This window comes from Micrasema longulum, unplaced genomic scaffold, assembly GCF_059751315.1.
Source record: "Micrasema longulum isolate JH-2025_06_02 unplaced genomic scaffold, ASM5975131v1 h1tg000113l, whole genome shotgun sequence".
NCBI lineage: Eukaryota > Metazoa > Arthropoda > Insecta > Trichoptera > Brachycentridae > Micrasema > Micrasema longulum.
In genome coordinates this window covers 49,061-69,466 of record NW_028277319.1, presented here as the reverse complement: position 1 = coordinate 69,466, position 20,406 = coordinate 49,061, and the positions used below count along the sequence as shown (strand labels likewise).

General features: G+C 32.9%; 1 protein-coding gene across 1 annotated transcript in view; it reads right to left on the bottom strand.

Annotated features, from left to right (window-relative positions):
* Positions 1-3,296: 3,296 nt before the first annotated feature.
* LOC148284505 (uncharacterized) overlaps positions 3,297-20,406 on the bottom strand; it is a 28,996-nt gene continuing 11,886 nt past the window's right edge. The window contains exons 2-6 of the mRNA XM_088238920.1: positions 12,895-13,000; positions 8,527-8,751; positions 7,663-7,875; positions 6,048-6,263; positions 3,297-3,865 (exon numbers count right to left, since the gene is read on the bottom strand). Coding sequence (XP_088095046.1) covers positions 3,665-3,865; positions 6,048-6,263; positions 7,663-7,875; positions 8,527-8,751; positions 12,895-13,000 — 961 coding nt within the window. The 3' untranslated portion in view covers positions 3,297-3,664. The remainder of the gene's footprint in view (positions 3,866-6,047; positions 6,264-7,662; positions 7,876-8,526; positions 8,752-12,894; positions 13,001-20,406) is intronic.

Genomic DNA, 20,406 nt, shown 5'->3' with positions numbered 1-20,406 from the left:
ATACAAAATGTACTTTATCTGATAACTTTAAAAAAATAACAAAAAATATTACAATTAATTATTTATACAACAAATTAATTAAGTAGTAAAAGTAAAAATATCTAGTTTTTATTTTTACTGGTGGTTCATCTAAACTGCCTAAATAGGGATAGTTTTCCCGTTCTAAGGCAGTAAATGATGTATTTTATAATAATATCAAAAAGTAATAACAGTTTTATTATTATGTGTGATTTTTCAGCCTTAAAAGTAAATAATAAATATACAATGAAAACATAAATAATACCAAAATCTCTATATCCTAAGTCCTAAGTCATTACTAAAAAAACAAGAAATCAGCTTACGTCCTTCTGCATCGGACAACAATTTCTCTGACTCCCTCCGACCAATACATATTAAAAATGCAGCCAACACAAAGTCCTCAGCCTGGCAATCCCACCACATTTACATGAATCTGGGATAAGGTTATATATCCTCGGGTCTATATAGTATTGCTGCCTTTGAGCCAAAAAAGTATTAACTGCTCTCTGTAGAAACAGATCCTTATTGGAGTGTCTAGTATTATGAACATGACAAACCGTTGCGTATTTTTCCCTGTTGAGGTGCGTGACCGCTACTGACCTTAATATATACTGTTGAAAAATATCCAGCACTCGAAATTATTTGAATCGGTATGGTTTTTTTAGTATGACTCTTATCACTGATTTTTGAGCTATAGCTGCTGAAGCCATAGTCGTTTTAGTGCAGCTTCCCCAGCCAATCAGACCATACATCAGTATTGAATTTACTAATCCATAATACAATTGTTTTAACAATATTTTGAGTTTGTCCAAATTTTTGTAGACAAGGACTGGATTCAACTCCCTGGGGAGCTGTTTATATTAACATATTACAACAGAGATGAAGAACATTTAAGAAAAGGTAATATAGAAGTCTAGGCATCTACAGGGCTTATGACCTGTCAATGGCTGGTTTAAGTTGCCACTTTACACACTGTGTAACATTCACCATTCTGCCTATATTTGAACATCTATATTCCTTCAATTCTTTCATCTGTCTCACCTGCATAAATAAAGGTTTCAGCTCTTTAACTTCACAAACATCAACAGATAAAAGAATTGAAGGAATATAGATGTTCAAATATAGGCAGAATGGTGAATGTTACACAGTGTGTAAAGTAGCCACTTAAACCAGCCATTGACAGGTCATAAGCCCTGTAGATGCCTAGACTTCTATATTACCTTTTCTTAAATGTTCTCCATCTCTGTTGTTATATGTTAACAATTGTTTTAGTTCTTTTATCAGTAGTATATTTCTTAAAGGTATGAAAAACTGAATTAAACGTTTTATTTTATAAGAAATTTCTTCAATTTGTAGGTTCCATCTCATGAATTTATCTATTTTTTAACCCAAATATTTTATACTAGTGACGTTTTCCAATATTGTACATTTACAATTTATATTATTTATGCAATTAGGTACTATATTCTTTCCCTCTCTCCTTCCAAACACTTTTCCTAATCCCACTTCCTATGCATTCCTTACGCCATCATATTAAATGATAACCATTACTGGTAAAATGATAACCACAAGGTTGATAAAACGACTAAATATTTTTACAGTAACTTAAATATGTAACACGTATTCATGCATTTTATATATACAAGTACTATTTGTCATTAACCCTTTTCTTGGCAATATATCCTATAGGATACATATGATCTCATTTTTTCTCATGAACTAAAACACGAGTAAAACCACATTCAGTTAAAACTGCTTTACCGTATTTTTCATTATTAACGACATTATCATAATTCATAATAAACATCGATTAAAACAAAAAGTATATTTTCTTCGGGATTCTAAAGCCTTTTTACCATCACATACTTAAGTAAAAAAAAATATTTTTTCATTCTGTCAAGATAAGGGTTAAGTAAGCACCTTTTAATTCAGTAAGTACCTACAAACTTTGATTAACTTATACCTGTCTATTTTTGGCTGTGTCCCTATTGCGAATTTGTGCATTGTGGAACAATCCCACAAAGTTGAAATACAATATTTTTTATAAACCACTTAATATTAAAATAGTGTAGGTATTTAACAAACTGCATATATGTGGGTATCTGTTCCAATTTTCTACTGTTTACGCATTTTTTTTCTATATTACATTAAAATGAACTTGTATTAAAACCATTAGGTAATGAATTTATTAGAATGTTTTCAAAGTCAATGCTACGCTGTCGAAATTCGTTACCAAATCCATCATAGTAAAAATAAGCTGTCTGTTCCTCTTCCTGATCTAATCCATAAAGTTCCTCTTCAATAGTCATTTCAATATCCTGAAGAGACGTAGTTTTTCTTGGCTTGTACTTATAGGGATCGTCAGATATATTGTCAGTACTAAAACTCTGGAATAAAGATGTCACTTCGTCCATATAAATCACATATTCATCTTCTTTGCCTACACCACATTTAGCACTCAACAATATTGAATAAAAACACACAAACATTTTAAGCCGATGCATTTTAATTTTATCTGTACGTATTCATGATATTTTGAAGGTAGGTAGGTATATATTTTAAGTAATTGCAACAAAACTCATTGGTATGCTTTATGAAATTGGTTATGGTATTTTATAAAATTATTTATGCAGGTACATATTACCTAAAATCTATGATTTTTTTAACGTTGTTACACACCTAGTTTATTCAATATCTACAAATAATATTTTTGAATGGATGTTTTAGAAATAAATAATCAACAGGTGAAACAAGTCTCAAAAGAAAAATGTAAAATAAACGTTTTTAACGCAAAAGTTAAATTTATTTATTGTGTATGCAGATAATTGATAGAATTCTATATTAAAATTTAGGTATCCAAAATGAAAAACTTCTGTTGGGTTTCAATTCAAATTTTATTTTTTTAAAATATATATGTGACGCGTTTCGTCTTGTTAGGACATTATCAAACTTATATACAAACAATAATTGCTGTTTAATGATATAGTTGTATAATAGTGATAATAGTTAATTTAGTATATAAGGATACTTTGTAAATAAATGTAAGACGAAAGGCATCACATATATATTTTTAAAAAATAAAAGTTTAATTGAAACCCAGCAGAAGTGTTTCATTTTGGTTACATTTTGATTAATAGCTGTATTGATTAATCAATAAAGCTGTTAATCACGTTCCATTATCTGAAGTTTTCATGCTTAATTGTTTCGAGTTCACTTACTTGCATTTTTGTTTGTACGTGACACAAATGGTAAACAAATAAATAATAAAAAATATAGTAGTTTTACATTTTTTTATTCACAAAAAGTATTTTACATGAAAACTTTTCAACACACATAATAAATTATTTATTATACAACACACCTACATAAACAATAAAATCACAACGTATCAGACAAAATGTTTTGGGCTAAAAAAAGTACAATGACGTATTTTCATTTATATAGTAAACGTAACCTGTCTAATATCAGTTCATAATACAACCATAAAGTTTTTATAATACCGAGGTTCCTTTAACTTTATTTTCAGTATGTCTTTGCGATTGAATGACTCCATTTAAAAAAAATTTCGTTGTGGGTTTCGTTTTTGATTTAAAGCATAGAAATTATACTAAACTTGTAATTAAAACTATTAGGTAAGTTTACTCGTTCATTTTTTTTCGTACTCAAAGTCCTGATTATTTGAAGGGTGGAATGGTTGAGGTATATGGAGAGGACGGCGTTGTAGAAGTGGAATGTCAACTTCCTCCGGAGAGCGGAATACTTGGGGACGCCTCTGCGGAGTTGGCACTGGAGATGGAATGGCATGTACAGGCCTGGCTGTGGGACGTCTCGGGGCAATCTGCTGAATCTAAACAACACAAAATACAATAAATAATTTTAATGATTTGTCCACAACCAGAGATGCATAGGGCGCTATTGGTATCCCAAGACCGGATTGTGGTGCCGCGGACTCACGGGTCAGAGATCCGAGGCTCGAACCCCACTCTACCACAACGTAATTCCCATTTTCTAACAGTGAGCTCATTACTTTATTTTAAAGGACTTTGTCCATTGCTATTATTGATTAATGATGTACATTATTTATTGATTTATTTACTATGGTTCACAATCAATAAACAATATTTAAGACATTGGTATATGGTTACGCCACATTTACTATATGTGTGTATGGCACATTTACTAGGTTGAGGCGTTCAAATTTATTTTCTACCTACTGGATTCCGGTAAGAAGTTGCAATTCCTACCGTGGGTACAATATTGTTTCCGGCCCCAATAATAAGAACTGAACAGTCATCGTGTGTGCATGTGTCATCGTATTCTCATCGCGATCGCGGGTAAGTTATTTTCGCTATCAAAAATTCATTTAATCCATTGTGTCGTGTCATCGCATATAATAATCAAGAAACCACGTCAAGCGTCCCTCATTTCTGACCGCAGAATCTGATCCTACCTGTCGCGAGAGAAATTTCGAAAATTAAGGTGCCAGAACCACAGTACAAGGTAGAAAATCGCATTAATTGTATTGGGGTTCGGTGGCAAAGTAAATAAAGATAACTCAAATCCTCGAACCAGACCAATTCGAGCGTTCATCTGCTAACTGGCAAATGGTGCGATAAGTAGGGTAACCCAGGGGCATACGGACACCGGGGCATACGGACCCCATCTTAACGTTTGGGTCAGCAGAGTGAAATACGGCTGTCAATCCGCCATTGTTGGTGTCATCGTTGCACTGTCAAACAACCTCTTTGATGAGTTGAAAGCTTAATCAGCGTTAATCTGATTTATTAGGTGTGCTATTGCGTGTTTATTGAGCTACGTGTGCTGAAGTCGGTAGTACTAATTGGATTTAGCAATAATTTTGTAAATTCATGCATTATGAAGTGTTAGAAAATTGGTGGAATGATATTGAGGTTATTGTATTTGCGGCTCGTAGGAACGCTATAACGTTCAGACAGGCACCAAAAACGTGATTAATAGCGCCATTTTTTTTCAAATATTACAAATTATAAAATGTTGTCTCACAGGGCAAACGGACAGTCGCAAAACGGGCCCCATACTTTGTAAGGATTTTTTAAATGATTTATTTTTGTTTTTGGTTGAGATATGGTCCGTAATAGACCGAAGACGTCTTATCGCTGCCATTGGGATGATGAGGTGATGCAAGCAGCCATAGAGGCTCTAAAACTTCAGAAAATGCCTCTTAAGACAGTAGCGACCACATATGCGGTGCCAAGGAATACTCTCGGTAGGCGAATGTTATGTTACGTGAATGAATGGAGACCACACTACCCGAGATCTAGATAGTGAGATCGAAATGGTGAAAATCGGGTATGGCTTCAACTTTCGGGATTTGCGCCAGCTTGTTTATCGTTTTGCTTTAGTGAACGCAATCAGGCACCCATTCAATAATGATGATGAGGGTGCAAGAAGACTTAATCACGAATTTAAACGTCAATTTTTTTTATTTTAGAAGTCGAAAATAAAAAAGAGCCCGCAAAGACAAGGAAAACAAAATTGAAAAAATAAAAACTGCCGCAGTACACAATCTCAATCTGAATTTGGCGCATCCTGTAGGAAGTGCTAATTTGATGAAGAGGAATGGGTGCAGTACACTGACTATAAAAATTGGTATCATCAAGAGTGTGATGCTAATAGAGAAGACCCAAATTTCAGATGCATTCAATGTGAAAACGACGACTAAAATGGCATGTCGTTTGCCCCGTGTCAAGGGCAAACGGACATTTGCCTCTTTTAAAAAAAATATTTTGTATTAGTCATTAAGTTTATGTGTGAAATTAACATTTCATATGATGCTGTAATAGTTTATTTAATTTTTAGTACACATAACATATATTTTTAACAATAAATTTCAGTTGGCATACCAAAAAACCTTAAGACAGTTCGTTTGCCCCTGGGTTACCATATATATTATTTTAATTTTATATTTTGTTCATTTATTTTATGTGAACCCAACATATACAGATAAGCGTTTTTTTTAATGAATAAATAATAGGTACTAATCCTCTTACCGGTTCTTGCTCTTCAGATTCTTCTTCTTCATCATACCTTCCATCATGGTACACTTCAGAAGGATAGTAACGTTCGGAGTAACGGAGTGTTACATTCGGTCTTGTTTGAGCTTCTTCAGCATTCAAAGCTTTGTATAAATAGTCATTTACGAAGGTATATTGTGATGATTTCTGGCAGATATTGTCGCTTGAGGGCGGCATGCAGATTAAGTGAACCTAAAAAAAACAATCATAAATATATCATGCCGTACGACCATTTTTGTGGTCAATCTATGTATAATTGTATTATTTTGCTCTTGTGTTTTGTCTGTATTTTATATCTGTATATAATTTTGTGCATTTTATGGTGTATCCGAGTAAAAGGCCAATGGGAGTTTATAAATAATGAATTTAACTATGTTAACGGTGTGTGTAGGTAATTAAAATTTAAAACCAATATTTACAATGTTTAATTTTTTTTAAATAAATTAATTGGCGTAGCCTTCTTCATAAGAATATATACTTCAAATGTGATTGAAAATAATGTTACATAATTTTTAGAAACAGTTTTTCTTTATTATTTGCTATTTCTGTATTCTTATTCGTCCGTGGTTCTGGTTCTATTTCACACACACCTGTTTTCTTCGTTCGCATGGACGCAGAGAATGTCCAGGAAGATGAATAATACAATTATAAGTGTGAAATAGAACCAGAACCCTGGACGAGTGTTCTAGACTCGATGGCTGCTCTCAGGTAAAACTTCTAAATAAAGAAATCGAGTGGAGATAATTCCGTCTCGTTGTGTAGTGGTTGACAGGTTTGCCTATCATTATGGACTTCCTGTGTTCGATTCCTGGCGGGGTGAACATGAAATATTGAATTTAAAAGTTTTTTAACTGCAATATTTCATTGTTCCTGGATTGGCATCTGGCGTAAGACTGATCACCTTACCCTTATGTAAAAGATAATCAAACTATGCTGCAATTGGTTTATCAATGCAGTGCCCTATGTACCATTGGGTGTGGAAAGGGGGATGATGATGAGAATTTTTTTAATTTGCTAAGATATCAATGGTAAACAAAGAAAAAATAAGATAATCATCACAAAAAAATCTAAATAATCAACATACGAGTAACATACCCGTATTTATTTAGTATACCCAATACCCACGCACAGGCCATGCCTATGTGGATTTTTTTTGTTTTAGTCAATATAGTGATACATGTAATAAGAAATGTACTGAGATGTAAATAAAAAAGTTGTCAAAAAAAAAAATATATAGAAACATTAAAAATATTACTACGAATACCGACAATTTACATTTGGTATTTACGTATAGGGAGTAAAGCGAGATTACACATTATGACGGTGAGGTCTGCTTTTATGTTTATATCATGTCACGATTCGTATATTCTGAGTTCTGAGTTTATACAATATATCTGTTTGTTTTCTATAAATATGTATTTAAAACTGTTGGTTTCCCAAATAAAATAATATTTAAAGCTCTCATTTTAAACAGTGATTTACCGTTGTCAACGGGGTCAACCAGGGAAAAGATTGAGTTTTACTATCGACCTAAGCACAGAGATGGAGAGTATTAGGCATTGTTCAAAATAAATTTAAATTTGTAACATACTTGGTGGAAAGTAAATCCATCGGGGCAAATCCACGAATGTTTAGTGTTATCTTGGCAGTAATGAAAAACTTCACAGGCGAGCCCTTCATCAGCGTAGTAACCAGTGTTTCTTCCAACACAATCGAATTTGGAGTTCGGTAGAAGCAGAGACAACTTATCTGGTTCTTCCTTTTCCAGTTCATCCTCTTCCTCTTCGAGCCTTAGTTTAATTTCCTGAAAGTTAATTGGTATCAACTGTAGCTTTTATATGGTAAAAAACCACTGAACCTATTACTGTTAATAATAAATATAGGAAGTGCATACAAGAAAGTTGTGTTTTAATATTAATCTGATTATGAAATGATTCCATGTAACTACTTGACTACATGAATATGTAAATCATGATGATTAAATATTTAAATAGGTATATAACAGTAGTACCTCTGTACACGTAATGTAAGAGTCGGAATCGCAATTTTTACGACGTATATTAATTGATATGTCATTAAATCTAGCTCGCATCATTTCATGAATTGCAAAAAAATATGTAATGTATGTATTTGGTAATCTAAAATAATAAAAACTGTCTAATCACAACATAGACTCCGATTACCAATTTTTCGAATAGGTCTTCACTGTTGATCATTTTCAATTATTTACAAAAACAATTGACGAGTTTTTTTTACGAAAATTGCATAGCAAAAATCGAAATGTTTTCCCACTAACTAAAAAAAACACTAGGTATTTATTAAAAACTAACAAAACGTTTGCATTGTTTTATTATTTTTTAACACAACCCGTTTCGACAAAAACTCAACGATGATTCGACTTAAAACTTTTTTTGGTGCGACTAGTCGGTAGAAGTAGTCAATCATTCTTCCTTACCTGTGATAGCTGGGAGTTCGGCCTCTTGCTGTGGGCCTGGGGCCGACTGGGGATGTTGTTCTGGAAGGCCTCCGCATCCTGGGGATAGAGGGGGCGCCTGAGCTGCTGTGAGGGCGAGTGGGAGGCATCATCTCCTCCCCCTCCCTGCGGCCTGAAGCCACCACTCAGCTGGTTCTGGCTAGGGACCACGCTTTGGTAGTTCCTCGGCCTTATGTTTCTTGCTTCCTAAAACGATGTAAATATTTGTAGAGAGACTCTTTATCATTATTTTTATTTGGTCATATATTTTTTTTATAACAGATTATTTCTCCGATTATTTTAGTAGAAATAATATTGTAGGTATTATGGTGGAATTTGGATATGCAAATTACTAGTATGTTTATGGTCAAAAAATATATATTAAAATACTAAATAAGTTTGAAAGATGGGTTATTATTATTTTCTTAAGCTTCTAAAAGAGCCAGTTGCACCACAAAAAGTAAAGATTGAAAAAACTTAAAGTGAAACCGTTGCGTTTTCGTCAAAATGCACAAAGTAAGTTGTTTTTTCTTATTTTTTCGTGCAACCTTTTTTATTCATTTTTGAAAAATATCACAAAAATGATTTATTTTAACTTTTTTTTTGTGCAACTGCCCTTTATCAAATTTCGAATATGTACGCAAAATAAATAACAGAATTGTGAATAGCTTTATTAAAGTATTCGTATTTGTTTCTAATTAAAATTGGCCCTCGGTACCTTACACCAAACAGAAAAGGGGACAGTGCAAACATATTAAAATTGTGATTTGTGAAATTTAAAAAAAAACAACAAATTTTGTTTGACAGAAAATAGAAGCATGGCGAAACTTTCGGGTGTGTATAGTTTCGTTTTTACTGTTATTCAAATGAGCGGAGGAAACATAAAAGAGTTACCATAATACACAGTCCGTGTCGTAGTATAGTGTTTAACGCTACCATCCACGAAAGATTGAGTTCGATTTTCGAGGTCGACATAACACATTTTTTCTCAATATGACTATTCTTAATTCTATGTATTTTTTATTACAATAACATTTCAAGAATTCATATTCTGTTTGAAATTAGTGTGCCAATATTATGATGTAATCAAATTACTTTTAATTATATTTTACGGTTCATCACAAACTATTGATACTACAAACATTTGAATCAAGGCCTTGAATGATATGTTAATTTATGCAATTCTTTATAGGAAACACAATATTAGAAAGCATTACATTTTTGTTACTCCTCAAGGATATCGTGTCGTTTAAATTCGTTATTTAAAATTACAATAATAATTATGACGTTAAAGTAAATACCTATGTATAAAAGTACCTACATCTACATAACATATACCTATATTCCTATGTAATTTAGCTACGGTGCACAGATTGAATTTATAAGGTTAAGTTGGCAAAAATAATAGCGAAGTCTTATCAATTTAACTTTTAAACGTCCTTTAGAAACCTGTCCTTGCAGCCCTAAGGGCACTTTTACATTGAAAATATATATAAACAAACCTCTATATTGAAACGTTGTACACATTTTAAATACCTGCACCGAATATACCTGTAGGTCAGAATTTTTTATTTTTTTATTATTATTTTTTCTAAAACGCATCGTATTCACATTGCATAAAATTTATTATTTTAAAAATAGAATTTAAATTGCAATGTGCGGGTAAATTTACAGCCTTTTTATGAGGAAGTTCAGCCTTACAGGAAATTGGATATAAAAAATGCATTCTTCCGCGCGGTAAAAATTAGAGCATTAAATAGTACAGCGACATTTCTTGAAAATGTATGAAAAACTAATAATAATTATATTAATAAAAACGAACTAATAATAATGATATTAATAAATAAATAAATAAATCAACTGACAAATCAGAAGAACTCGTGGAAGAGAACTTGAGACGTCACAAGCGAAGTTATTTCTAAAATACAAAACTTTAAAAAATCATTGCGCTAAAATGAAAATAATAAAAAAATGGCTCAGTTTAGTTAGTTAAAAAAACTACTTAACTTTCTCAATACAACGGGGTTTATACATAATTCAAACCAAAGTAAACAACAAACACATAATATTATTAAATATAAATACAAATAGGACAAAATTATTATATAAATTCAAATGTTAAAAATATAAATTAAATGTAAAATAATAAAAATATTTTTATTCAAAGAAGTAAAGAATCTCGATACTAATAATATTTATTGTTTTCTTTATTTCCCGAAATAAATCATGTAGTTTTATAATCTTGTTTTTAAAAAGACACTTGTTTGATCTCCGTTTTACGTACTTTCTAAATGATAATTCACAGTAGCGTACTTACACAAAAAATACGCAAAAAACAAACAATTTGTTACGAAATGTAGACTCATTCACAGAAAATAATTTAAAATAGGAAGTCAATATAAACTAGAGGTGATTATTTATATTATGCATACAAATTACGTGACATTTCTTTGCGTATAAAAGAAAATCAATATGTAGGCACCAGAGGCGGCTCCGGGAACATTAAATTTTCAATTTAAAAAATGGTATATAGCATAAAAAAGGAAAACACGCGCGGTAGGAACTCAAGCTCAGCTATTCTGCCCTGCTAAGCAAAAAGTCATATCTGCTAAATTGCAAATTTTACAGGGCATTACGGTCTTATGCTTTGCCAATCTGAACTTTATTTTAATTTTAAATTGTACAAGAGAATATCTCATATTTGAGAAGCAGAAATGACTTGCTGGCATAGTAAATATGTGAGGTTATCGAATATCTATTACGAAAAAAAATACATGGCGAAATTTTTTCAGTTACGGCTTAGAAGGGCAGGATCACTTTTGATTGTTTTATATTTTGCGCACACGAAACATTATCTTAAAAATTATTTTCAATTTGTCAACATGAAAATTGAGGGCAAGGACTTAAACAACGCAAAAGGTAAAAATGGTAGTTTTGATTTAGTTGAATAGTACCTACAGTAATAGTAATCTAGGGGTCACCAATGTAGAAATTTGAGGTTGTTAGGGGTTACTTACTAATCTGGTTACTCCTACCCTACCCCATTGAAAGCCACCCACTTACCCGAATCTGTTTTAAAGGTCTTGTGGCCTCTTTTTAGATCCGCACATTGCAAAAAACAATTGTTTTTAAGCTGTAATGAACGGTAATTTAAAAAAAAAAATTAATCTTAGTTTTTAAAAGATTTGCGTATTTTCATTTTTTGAATTTATGTTACCTGCTTTCAATGCCCCGATCGCCGTCAGAGCAACCTAAGTCTAAACAGTCAATTTGTCTGTCACCCTCAATCAAATTCTCCCAATTCTGACGGCGATGGGGTATGTTAGTTCATTAGCTTCTAAGTAAACCGGAAGAAACAAGTCCAATCGGAGAACCAGAACTGTTATCACCCCTACACCAGCCAAATAATCAAACCTATCAAGCCCAAAAAAAGAAAATCATTGTTCATAAATTCTCTCTATTTCTAGCACCACTCAATTCAAAACGAAAACCTCAACCTATTCAAAATCAAATATCTTTATGCATCCTAGTCAAGACTTATTAACTAATCTATCAACCGACCTATCAACCAATCTAACAACCAACCTTATTAACCACGCAATATGAAAACCCAATCCTATCCAGGATAGCGTCCCCAATAACGGCAATAACCCACCACGGCGGCGAAGGAGCAGCACATCCCGACCCCCGACCGATACACGCCTTCCAGCCCTACTTGTTTGTGTATGAGTAGAAAAACCCTCTCTCTCCTACCACAGTTGAAGATTGACACAATACACAAGGGACTGTATTTATTACATGGCGAATAATATATGATACTTTGTTATCGTGCGCGAGAGTAACGGATTAAACCGACTGCACTGGGAATAGATGCTGGAACTGATTGGCTGCGTTGAGCTGAATAGGCTGACTCTTTGGGCTGACTTGCTTGGGCTAACTGGGCCTTACTACGCCCTATGGTCTCTTTATAGGTCACGTTTCTTCTCACGTCTCCATGGCGTAATTGTGCTGCAGAACGTTGCTCTTATGTAGACTGACGTTTTATGTGTAATACTGTTAATTTTGCAGAATGTAATGTATTGTATTTAATATGAAATTATGACTTGCTTCATCGTTCGTGGCTCTATATTTCAGGTGAAATAATTTAGCACATGTGTGAGCATCGATCATACGCTATGACCCCCACAGTAATTAATGAATTCTTATGCTCTTTCTTTTCGAAAAAAAAAATCCAATAAATATCTGCTCTGTTGTGTCGTGCTTACTACAAATTTATTATTAACTTACATTTTTAAGTCAAAATGAACTCTGTGCGCATATTAAGATACAAACTCTGATGAAATAGGTTACCTGTGGGTTGAGAACTAGAATTTTATGTTGAAGGTCTTCGTATGATTCCCTCTGAGCTGCTACCGCAATCACCATTGTCACCACCAACAAGCATAGTTGGATACACCTGAAAATATAATATACCCATGAGTTTATTGATGATTAATTCAAAATAACATTATCAAAATACACTCATGTATTCACAAACCTACACTATGTAATGAGGAAAATAATTAATTAAAAAATAGGTATATTTCAATGTACGAGTACTATCAAACCATTCCAATTTTAAAAAAAATAAAATTTTTGTATTGTATTATTATCGGTATGATTTTTAAAGTTTTGTAATTTTGAAATTTCTCCGCCCGTGACGTCACTTGTTGTCGTCGGCGAGTTATCCTGTGAGTACGAAAACACGGTATACACGGGTTCCCGTAAACCGGAAATATATCAAAACACATAATTTATTGGTTATTCTAAATAGTTGTTAACTAGAACTTGTGAAGTTTCAAAGTAATTTTTATTAAAACGTATTTTTACTAATTTTTCATACATTTTCGAAAAATTTCGCCGAATTCTAATTTTTAAGAAAACATTTTTTATATGCAATTTCCCGTAGCACTAATCTTCCCCATTCGCCCCTTTTACAATTCCATCTTTAAAATGTAAACGCGAATGTTTACAAAACGTATTTTGTTATTTATAAACAAATAAAAACATGATGATTGAAAAATTTATTATGACATTTCTTTCTTCGTTTATTTATGACGTAGGTTATTTATTATTGATGTATTTGGGAAATTTACCACCAAACACAACAAAGTAAAATATTTTTAAAAAAAATATTAGTCCGAGGTAACATAAACATGTAATCAAAAAACACCATTTCGTGGTTTTTCGCTCACAAACAGTACCCGGAACCTCGGTTACCCAAGCGCTAGCTAGCCACTACATTTTCGTTATTTCGAAATAAATAAAAAATCAATGTAAATGTCTTGTATTTGTTATATTGAGACTATCATTTTCTTATGAATTAGCATAAGATCATGACCTCTACTACCATAACATCATTTCCCCTCAAGGGTAGGCAGAGATGATGGCTCACCACACACGTATATTCCTAATTTTTTTTTATTCATGCATCTTGTCAAACGTGACCTTTTTGGTCTATCTAATCTTGGTTTTTCTAATTCTTGATCGCCCTCGTCCTACGTTACCATCCATTCTTGCCATATCGTCGGTCGGCGGGCATTACCGCCAATCCAGCATCAATCTACTAAATCAATCGTTTCCAGGAGACAGTAAAAATCGTTTTTAACTCTTGCGTGGCTGTGATGTCACATTAGTCTACATACGATACAAGACTTGATATATATCTCTTATTTTTTAAAATGATGAAGTTGTCTTTTTGTTATCTTTAAATAGACATTTCCACACCGGAGTTGGAAAGTAAAATTTGTATAACTATGCTGGATACAAAAAAATATTTATTCTTACTACGCGAATAATGTATGTGACGCCAATACAGCGATAAATCCGTATAAAAGAGAGCACGAATATAGAACTCATAACAAGAAAGACAGAGGCACTGTTTTGTGGCTGGTGTTAGTGTGAAACAGATTCAGTCGTTTATTGACCACTATGGGTGTAACGCACGCATGTAAGTTCAACGGCGTCTTTATGATTTTTAATTTATTTTGCCAAACCAGGGCTAAATTATTTGTTTATTTTTATAAATTATGGGAAAAGAATTCAAATGCCTTAACTTTAGAATATTCCGTCTTTTGCTTGTGGTACCATGATGTTACACATCACCGCGCGCAAAGGAATTATTTACAACAGTCTTTTAGGAGTTAAAATCAAATCAAACACATAATTTACTCCGATCCGGTACTGTTCTCCTTTAGAAGCTCGCCTACTATTGGTCCCACAAGTATAGTATGATCAGGGAACATCCAATAAGAGTTAAAACTCCCCCATGTAAAAATATAATACTTGACAGAATTGTGGATTGTCGGTAATGCACGACCGACGCCGACGGTAAATTTTTATACATACAAGTATGTATTTGTTTTACTCTCAAAGTAATAATTACTAATTGAGAAGCCCTCAAAAGCGTTCCAAATTTTCGGTTTGGTTTAAAGTTTAACATCAAACGTGCAACGGACGGTTTCGGATTGCGTTTGCGATTCTCGACTCGAGCACCTACGGCACGTTATATTTCTGTAATATGAAGATAACTTCGTGGTTAATAATATGAATAAGAAGATGTTTACGTGTGCCCCATAGAAGATTCATTATAAAAAAATAAAAAATAATCATGGATTTTTTTCTCCGTATGGGCGACTGTATTTGCCAGCGGCGTGTTATTACTCGTTAGAAGGTTTTATCATTCTTTCGTTCAACATCAGAATCCCTGATATGTAAAAAAATCTATGAATTTATTTGAATACATTTATCAGTATTCGGGTAAGTGTTTTTTTTTTTTTTTTATCAAATAGTTTGCTCCGTGTCCGGGCGGATGAAGAATGCAGCTCTGTGTATGGAATAGAAACAGAATCTTAGGTGAGTGTTTTGACTCAATGGTTACTCTTAGGTAAAAAAAACATGGAAAAGGGAAAAAAAAGTGGGGTTAATTCTGCTTCGTGGTTGGTGCATTCGCCTACCATACTTGAGGTCCCGGGCTTGATTCATGGGAAGGTTAAAATGAAATATTGATCTGGAAGGTGGTTTAACACTGAAATATTTCATTGACCCTGAACTGCCATGATCAATATACTCTGCATTTGGTATACGGATGCAGTGCCCTATGCACCACCTGGTGCGGATAGGATGATAATGATTTAATAGTAAAATTAATTAAATTTGTCCGCCTTGCAGTGCAGAGTAACGATACGGTCCCGAGTTTGATTACGATCCAAATATTACATGGTTTTGGTAATGATTTCTTCAGACTGGATCTGGCATACAGTAGAACTCCATTTACCCGAACTCCAATCATCCGGATTGCCAAATATCCGGATCGTTATCAGGAAATAAATAGTTAAGATCTTATAATAACAAATAAAAAAGTGCGCTGGCGGCCAGCGCGGACATGTTTAAGTTTTTACTGTGATTCCGATTCGCTGTATTATTTCAAAAGGAATAAAAAGGTGATCTTAGCATTAATTTTGCGTTTTCTTTTATTTATGGAAATCTGGATAACGTCTGACTGTATTATAAAACGAAGCATTTTACTATTTGCACCTACAGTTAATTGGTACATTCATGTACCAAATAATCGCACAAAAATGTTACCTACTGAAAATGGGTAAGAATGAAGAGTATGTAACATTTATTCGTCTTTCTGATTACTTCATATGAAAATATTTTCAAAACATACAGGCAAAATAGAATATATCAAAATTTCAGAACTAAAAAGGTGAGGTCAACAATTATATAAGATTATTTATTTACATACATTGAGTATGTAATATGTAGGGTTAACTGTAACCGACCTATCTATCTACATCAACAAAACTAATTCTCGACGGATTTATTTAAATTATACAGCCATTATTTGTATGACTTAAATATATGACACAAATATCTCCTTGCTCTTATGCAATTATTTCATACAATAGATGTTCTCTTACGTGGGTTCGCATGACAAATAATATGTATGGCTACAAATATGTTCAAATTGTACACACTCGGTATGTGCTTTCATACATTTTAAAATGGGCATTTTTGTCTTGGTCTTGAGACATACTGTATCAATGGCTCTAGAAAATTATTTACTGCGTAGGAAAGTATTTTTTACGTGATTAAAATAAAACATTTTTATTAAATCACCACATCATTTTTATAATAGCATTTAAAAAAAATAACTTTGCCGATTTCAACGAGTTTATCAAACCTTATTGCTATGCAAACATAAAGCAGAGTTTCCATATTGCGTATCCTCTGATATACAACAAAGATCCAACCTCGGACTTCTACTTTTTCTCATATTTATAAATGATATTGCATTAAAGATAAAATTTTCTAAATTTATTTTATTTACGCAAGACCTTCAAATTTTCAAAAACCATTGATGACTACCATAAACTACAAAATGACCTGCTTTTTATCTTGGTGTCATGATGATGCCTTATTTTTTATTATGAATAAATGTTCATCTATCAAATTTACAAGAAAAATAAATTAAATCGTATTTAATTATTAACAACACTATTTTAATGAGCGTTGAGACTATCAGAGATCTTGGAAGAACTTTTGATAACAAACTTAAATTAAATCATCATATTGATCAAATCTCCAAGAGAATATCCAAAATATGATTTTATTTTGAGAATATCTAAAACATTCAAATGCCAAAAAATTGCAATTACACTCTGTAATTTGTTCGTGGCTTGCTTGAATTCAACCCAATAATATGGTCCCCTAATTTAAATAATCATATATTGCTGATTGAATAAGTTAAATGTTTTTTTTTTAAATCTTTTATATTTGGAAATGGATTAAATACTATTATGATCGTCTAGAATATTTTCAAATTTTAAGTTTGGAGATCTTGCACAAAATAATATCTAACTAAGTATACAGATGCCCATCATATCCTCGTTCAGATTAGTCTCAATGTACCTCACCGTAATTTGCGTACCAAGTACCAATGCCGTCATTGCTGTAGGAAATATTAGAAACAACGTCGGATTCTTGTCACCTCTGCTAGCGATCCTCAGAACAGTTTAAAAATCTCGCTAAACAGTACTGTCGATGTGTTCCTACAGCAAAGGCGAGCACTCAAGAAGCAAGCGGTGTTGTCACTTGTTACTCCTGGTTTAAATATAATACAATTTCCATGTCTGACTAGATTATGCCACGACCAAACCTATTGTTATTTAGAATAATTCCTAAGATTGTTTTGGTTAAGTTCAATCAATATTTTATAAATGCATACTAGCGGACCCGACAGACGTTGTCCTGCCCGTTGGCTAGCCCAGCTTTACGATATTCGAATTTTCCACCTATCGGGTCCAATTGTAAATCTAAACCATCCAGGGAATCACTCAAATACACACAAAACGTCTCATAAAAATCAGTCGAGCCGTTTATGAGGAGTTCAGTGACATACACAAGTTCAGAAGAATTATACATTTAAAGATTATTAATGCCAATCCATTAGGGCTTTCGTAAGCCTGTCGATTGGCTTTAAAAAAATAAAATATTAATGATTTGAATAGACTGTACACTAGCGTCTCGAAAAAACATCAAATTAGTTAAAACGTTTTATAAAACTGTAAGAATATAATATACTATAAATAGCCAAAAAAATATTTTAAAACAACAGCAAAAGAGAAGAAATTTATCGATTTTTTTATCAATGCGAATTTCCACCTTGTTTGAATTTTCTCCAGTACAATGGTTACCATGGAGGTAATATACGAGTATAGATATACAGGTAAATGTCGTTTTGCGCCGGTTCGATTTACGCTGATTTACAATTACGCCAGTTGGTGCCGGCGTGGGATTCCCTGATGCGGACGACACCAGACGACAGAAGGCGCTGCGATTCTAATAGCAGACACACTTTTACACGTTGTTTTATTCTATTACCATTTACGCGAGCAGCCTATTGTGTGTATGAAATTGTTTCCGAGTTAGTTTTCGAATTGTTTTTTAGAAACATAAAAAGGTATGATTATATTTTTTATTTTATTATTATTAAAATTAACATAATATTCAAATATTTTGTAGTTTATGCTATGATTCTGCAAAAAAGGAAGCAACAATCAAAGCAAATGAAATTGGATGCTTTTTTCAAAAACGTGGGAGAATTTAATTTAGCACCGACGAACTGGTGAGTTAGTATTTTTAATAAAAAAATCATCATTTACATCATGAGATTATTATTTGTTTTGTAAACGAATTTTAACTGTATTAATTAAATACATTTATACTTCATTTTGTATATATATATATATATATATAGGATATGAATGAAATAAATATGATAGATTGTTCTTAGAATTTTGACACGGAACCTAACCTAGGGTGGCACGATCAGGTTAACGAAGTTAGTCGTAAACTTTATAGCAGTTTGCACTCACTTAAAAGATTACATAATTTCTTGCCAATTAATGTTAAGCAAACATTAGTCCAGAGCTTACTTCTTCCACTCCTTGACTACGCGGATGTATGTTATCCAGATGTTAACTCTGAATTGCTTGATAAGTTAGAACGATTGCAGAATATTTGTATTCGTTTTATCTTTAATCTTCGCAAATTTGACCTCATAACCGAGTATCTCACGCAACTACACTGGCTCAGTATCAGGCATAGAAGAAACATTCACATTCTATCACTTCTTCACAATATTTTTAATAATCCCACTTCGCCTGCTTATCTGAGAGAGCTCATCCAACCTCTTTCGCAACACGGACTATCTCTTCGTTCTAGTAACGAGAGAACCCTTTTAATACCCTGTCATCGCTCTAATTTTTTTGCCTCCTCTTTCACAGTAGTAGCCGCTCGATTGTGGAATAATCTACCCACTAATGTTAGAGACGCCCCGCCCCTTCTTTATTTAGATTTAAGTCAAGATTGAAATGTAACTATCTAAATATTTAAATTGTTCCTTTATCCTTCTTCTTTCCTTCCTATCCCCTCTCCTCTCTTCATAGTATAATTTTTTTTTATATATATATTTATTCTTGTTAATCTTTGCTTTTAATTTTTGTATAAAATTGTAAGATTCAATATGTCCATGTATTTATAATTTTCTCAAACTGAACGGTTTGGGTAGGTAGGAAGAAATTGCCTTAAGGCAATATGCCCGCCTTTATATGTATATTTATTGTATATGTATATAAAGTGTCAAATAAATAAATAAATAACCTTATATCTTTCATTATCTTTGTGTTCATTTTACGCCGATTTTTTTTTTCGCCGGTGTCTCTCGGAACGGAACCCCGGCGTAAACCGACATTTACCTGTATTACGTTAGTACTTACGCACGCCGAAGAAAATAACGCGAAGTTTCGTACTTATATACAGTTATATTCATACGTTTTGTTCATTCATATTTCAGTTTTTCAGACGTAAATTACTTACCAATTCCTTTATATCAATTGACAAATATTGACAGTTCTAAAAATGCTTTTTTCAGAATTTTTTTCACTATGGGGGAAAGTTTAACCTTCGACCCGTTAAAATTAGACCCGTCTGATAGTGCCTCTATCGAAAATGTCCCTACTAAAGTTTTATTTGAAGTAGGTCATCAAATTCTCTGTGAGGATAAATAATGGTTACGGGGACTTGCATATCCACAGCGTTTATTATTTAACATGTCAACTGATAAAAAAAGTATTATGCAACGAAGAGAAAAGGTTTTATAAACGAGTCCATGTTTTGTATCCTGGGGCTGTCTGTGTCAGCAATAGGCGAGTCAGGGCAAGACCAGCCGCCACCTTTCGGAAAACTGCAGAAACAGTAACACATATGGCTGAAATATACAGAAATACCCGCCAACATACTTGTGAACATAACTAT